Source organism: Corvus brachyrhynchos, unplaced genomic scaffold (assembly GCF_000691975.1).
Source record: "Corvus brachyrhynchos isolate BGI_N302 unplaced genomic scaffold, ASM69197v1 scaffold90, whole genome shotgun sequence".
In the NCBI taxonomy this organism is placed as follows: domain Eukaryota; kingdom Metazoa; phylum Chordata; class Aves; order Passeriformes; family Corvidae; genus Corvus; species Corvus brachyrhynchos.
The window spans coordinates 5,593,946-5,599,527 of record NW_008236932.1 but is presented as its reverse complement, the minus strand read 5'-3'; the positions used below and the strand labels follow the sequence as shown (position 1 = coordinate 5,599,527).

Here is a 5,582-nt window from a genome sequence, read left to right as displayed (position 1 = left end):
TCAACCCAGCTTTCCCATCTTACTTTCTCCCCCATCCTGTGGAGAAAGGAAAGTAACAGAGCAGCTTGGTGAGTATCTGGCAGGCAATCAGCCAAGGTCAAAACCATCAAACTCATGAAGGTAATGCCGAAGAGAAGAGAAGGCTCCTGATTCAACCCTCAGAGCTACTGCTGTGCACACAGAGAAGGGCCAAACCTGGAAAACAAAACCCTGCCCTGTGCCTTGCACATACCTGCAGCAAGACATCCAGGATGTGCTGAGCTGGGTGAATGCTGGCTATTGCAAGGAGGTCAGGAGGAAGTGTTTTACTGCCAAGGCTGTAGATGAAGACAGATGTCTTCAAGTATGCAGCCATAGGGTATAAAGAAAATACTCCTTGCTCTCTTTGAAGCTGTAAGAACACAAGGCAGAATGCACAGGCTCCAAAAAAGGAAATAAAAATAAGAAATCTGAAAAAAAAATGTTTCCAAAGGGAATACTCCAGTGTTAGAAGGGGTAGGACAGAGGGGCCACCCAGCTTTTGGGAAAACTCAAAACTGAACAAATCCCACGCAACCAAAGTTCCTGCTTTCACTAAAGGCTTTTACCAGATGAACTCCAGACTCCAACTTGGAGTACTCCTGACTGCACAAATATCCATGGACTGGATAGGTAAGACACCCAAAACCAAAAGAAAAAACTCCACTTGCAAAACATACAATACCTACGTAAATATATTTAAACAAACAACAACAAAAAATCTTATTGCTTTATTCAGATTCCAACATAGCTTAGCTTAAAATTACTGAAAGTCCTTTGAGAATCTCTGTAGAAATCACTGACTACTGTTCAGCAGAGATCGGCTTAAACCAAAGAGATTGAAATGATGCTGGAATTCAAACTGAGTAATTTTTTATGAACTAAACAACTTTTCTCTTGTCTAAGAAGAGCAATCCCCATAAACTGCATTTCTAGACTTTTGTTTTGGGCTCCATTTCTGTTTGGTTTACACAAAACTTTGAAATACTCTGTGGATGGCTTTATGAAATTAAAACTTCCAAACAGTCTTCTAACAAACTTCTAGAATTACATACTAGCAATATCCTATCTTCTTTGACTTAAAAGTGCATACACATTCAAAAGTTTTATACATTTCCTAGACAACTTTTTAACAGACAGAAATCCTATCAGATGTTTTAGTTCTTGAGGGGAAAAAAAACAGTTAAATTCACAATCTTAACAAGTGTTCCATGGAAAGCCTACTACATTTTTTCTTCTGGGAAATCAAACCACGAGGATCTGTTGACAAGTCTCTTTGGCAGTCTTAGTATCAATGGCTCTCTTTCTGGACACTCTACTAAGGAAGTCCTGGGGGAAGGCAGTTGACTGGAAGGCGCTGCTGGTGCTTCCTGAACATAACTGGTTACAGCTTCTGTGTGAGAGGTGTTACTGCTGGTATTCGCTGTGATAACACTCTGATCAGCTGCTATTTCTTGAAGTTTGACATCAGCATTTCTAACGTCACCATCTGAGTTTTCCCTTGTGGCAGGGATACCGTATTTTTTGTCTACCCCAGTTTCCTCACATCCCATCCTCCTCAGAAAAGAAGATGGAGACTCATTTTCCCTCTCATTTATCTGAGTTGTGCTTGTCCATGTAATACTGCTGTCCCATTCAGTATTTTCTGGCTCCTTGCTACTATCACTATCAATCGTAATCACCACCGGAGAAGACTGTACTGAGTTACTCATGTAATGTTTCCGGTGTTTCTTCTTATGCTTCTTCTTTTTCTTTTTAAGATGCTTTGTTGTGTCTGTTGCTTTTCCTTCGAAGACAATCTCCACACTTGGACTCCTCATTTTCTTCTTCCTTTTCTTACGCTTTGTCTCGCTGCTTGCTCGATTGTCTGACAGGCTATCTTCATTTTTGCAGCAGTCACCAAATTTTGAGGAAGTTTTCTTGGAGTCATTTTCTCTTTCTAGATTTGTGCTCTCCATGAATGCATTCTCCAGGTGGCGAGTTTTGTACTTCCTTTTTCCACCAGGCTTTTCACTTTTCATTCTGTCAGTTCCTCCAGAAGGAGTCCTTGATCTGTTGCTTGACCGACTCCTTGATCTGCATCTTTCATAGCAGTAATAGTGTCTTTCATGGAGTCCCCTCTGGCTATGCAGATCTGTCCTCTCAATAAATGATCGTATCCTGTACTCTGGACTAGTAGATTGCCTTGAGTAAAGAGTGTTAGACCGGGTCCTCCTTCTGCTGGAGGATTCATAGCTGTCTCCAAACACCTTTCGACTACAGAAAGCAGAACCCCACTGGTGTCTACTTTGATAAGTGTCTCTTACGTAATAGCGATCACTGTCTCTACTTCTTGATCTCCTTTTACTGTGGCCTTTGCTACGTGATCGTGATCTGCTCACTTCTCTGGATGGAGTGCTCTCGCCACTTAGAGAGCCCCTCTGGCTTTTCAGAGAGGCTCTGGTGTCATGAGCCCTGGACCTTCTGCTGCTTCTTTTGCTCCTATGTTTGCTACTGTCTCTGCTTCTCGATCGTCTCCTTTTAAGTTGGCTTTTGCTATGGTGCTCCCTTCTAGACCGATGGCCATGACTGCCTCGACTCTCCCGTGAACAGGACTGTGGGCTTCTAGACTTTTCTTTTTTACTCACTCTGTGATTCCAAGGGGAGCATACTGTGTCACTCCCTGGAGAGGGGCTCCAACTCAAGTCCTGTGGATGCAGATCCTTTCTTTTACATTTGTTCTTCTCACCCTCTTTTGATTCCATCTTCTCAACTGCAGGAGATAAACAGCTTCTACAGCTTCCTACATCCTCCCTATATGTTGGGGAATGTGGCGAGAAGCTCCTGCTTGGTTCACTGTCACTCCAGCTGTGACACTGGACTGGTCGCTGTTTCTTCACATCTTCCCTTTTCTCTTCCCTGATGGACTCCTCAGAGTCAGAGGACAGCTCAACCACTTCTGGTGTCCTCTCAGCTAACGGCTTAACATACCCAACAATGACACAATTGTCTGAGGAAGAGCCACTGTCATTTGAGTCAACAGTAGCCTGTAACTCAGTCTGCAGTTTGGTGCTTCGACTCCCTGTAGCAGAGTCCTCATCAGAACTTTCTGATGACTCCAGAGGAGAAGCTATGGTTGCACGAACCCCTTCTGAAATGGAATAGGAAGGGCCTGGAGTTTCATCATCCCAGGGGGCCTGGCCCAGACCAGGTACAGACAAACTATTATCTGGCCCTTGTGAGTATGCCACATCTGGAGATATTGTAATAATTGATGAGTCTGAGTGGCTTCCTTCCTCATATGATGGTGCAGGACAGTCATAATTGGCATGTTGATCATATGCTTCTAAGTTAAAAGGACAACGAGCAAAACTGATGAATTCATGCAGGAAGTGTTCTGTCCGATTCAGCAAAAATGGCTTTAAATCATCAGCAAAGGCCTGACTTTCCAGATCGTATCTAGTTACATTACTCATGACAATGTGCTGTACAATATTGATCAAAGATCCATGGGCACCAAACAGGACTGTAAGTTCTCGCTTCAACCAAGGAACCAAGCGGTGAAGGCAAGCAGGGTTGCGGCGGAAGAACTCTGCCGAAATGTCTCGGTATCGGCCACCATCCTGAATGCTGCGGATGCGCACACCAGTGCGGTACAGAGCCCTGCGGAAGTTGATCATGTCCTCCTCCTGAATCTGCCTCAGAGATCTGCCCTCTGCGCTAGCCTTTCTCCTTGAGGCCAGCCTCCTGATCATCTGCTGAATCTCTCTGTGCCTGTGTCGCGCTGGTTCACTTGACAAGCCCTCAAACAACATCCCATTATCTGGAGGGGACAGCATCCTTCGGGAAGGGGAACTGCGCGTGCGGCGTTCCCTTGTTAAGGTAGTACGGTAACGAAATCTCCGGCCATCAGGGCTGGCAAAAGAGCTGGTTTCTAAGGGGCTGAGTATGTACTCCTTAAAGTCATCTTCCGCACGAATTGTATGGAAAATGGAAAAAAAGGGTTGCTTGCAGAGGGGGCATTCTGCTTTGTTTTTTGACCATTCTTGGACACAGCGGAAGCAGAACCTATGCAAGCAGCGATCTAGATATGCGACATTGTCAAATCTATCCAGGCAGATGGGGCATTTGGAGTCGGGAGATGCATCTGTTGGCAGCTTACTGGTGCTGGCTTTTGGTGAAAAATTGCTGTCTTCTGCAAACTCCTTATCTGAAGTCATGTTCTAGAAGACAGAGACAAAAGATGATTACTATCACAGAGAGGCAAAAATCCTACAGTCTAGATGCAGAAACCTGTAACAATTGCTTTTAAGGTTGCAAAACCCAGCAGAGGCTCTGAGAGAATGCTGAACAAAGAGGCAGCATGACCAAGCTACTTTGTTTGGCTTCTCCTCACAGTGAGATCTAGCTCTTCAGTGCTTCAAGTTTTACACAGCGCTCGAGTCATGCTAGCATAGATGAAGGTAACAGGCAGGCCTGTCTTCTGCCCCACTCTTAAATAACTCCTTTGATGAAGTCAGTACGTTTATGACTTACATGGTATCCTCCAAAATATAGCTTAAAAAATCTAGCATTTATGCATAAAAAGTATGAGAACAGTTAGTTCTGTCCTTTAAGACAAACCAGCCAAAAGTAATTGCACTCGGACTATATTATCACCTTCCAAGTTCTGCTGGACCTGTTCTATTCCTGCACATTCTGCCCCTCTTTGCTGGGCATTCATGCTGGACCACACACAGCTGGTTGGATTAGACAATCTCCAGGGATGTGTTCCTGCCAAAAATAAGTATTAAGACTGAAGCAGAAACAACCAGATGTCACTCCCACACCCATCCTCAAGTACGCACTGCCTTTTATCTAGTCAGGTTGTTGTGCTGGTTTTGCCTGACATAGTAAATTTTCTTCACAGTGACGAGTCTGGGGCTGAGTTTTGAATGTGTGTTGAACACAGGGTTGATAATACAGAGATGTTTTTGTTACTGCTGAGCAGGGCTTACCCACAGCCAAGGCCTTTTCCGCTGTCTGTACTCCCACGCTGGTAAGTAAGTTGGAAGGTGGGAAGGAGACACAGCTGGGACAGATAACCCAAAGTGACCAAAGGGATATTCCAGACCATATGACATCATGCTCAGTATATACAATAGGGGCAAGAAGGAGGGGAGGTGGGACATTTGGAGTGAGGATGTTTGTCTGCCCAAATCACTGTCACACATGATAGGGTTCTGCTCTCCTGGAGATGGCTGAACACCTGCCTGCCCATCAGAAGCAGTGATGAATTCCTTGTTTTGCTTTGCTTGCAGGCGTGGCTTTAGGTGTCCCTATTTAACTGTCTTTATCTCAACCGATGAGTTTTTCAGCTTTTACCCTTTCGTTTTTCTCCCTGATCTCACTGGTCAGGGAGTGTGCGAGTGGCTGCCTGACAATTGGAAGCTGGCTGGGATGAAATCACGACAGATGTCAAACACGGTCAACAAAAAAAATCCATCTATTTAAAAATTGTTTTAGGTTTTGGCGTTACTCTAAGGCACTACAATTATGCAGAAGTAAGTTACCACGCTATTTCAAAAGCCATTAGCCCATGTTTT

General features: G+C 44.4%; 1 protein-coding gene across 2 annotated transcripts in view; it reads right to left on the bottom strand.

The window, feature by feature from the left end:
- Positions 1–695: 695 nt before the first annotated feature.
- Positions 696–5,582, bottom strand: part of TOPORS (TOP1 binding arginine/serine rich protein) — a 22,452-nt gene continuing 17,565 nt past the window's right edge. The window contains exon 2 of one of the 2 annotated variants that reach the window (XM_017728352.1): positions 696–2,817. In XM_017728352.1, the coding sequence (XP_017583841.1) occupies positions 1,242–2,817 (1,576 nt within the window). In that variant the 3' untranslated portion in view covers positions 696–1,241. Of the gene's footprint in view, positions 4,257–5,582 lie in introns of those variants that run through there. The other variant, XM_008629170.2, reaches the window with a different exon arrangement.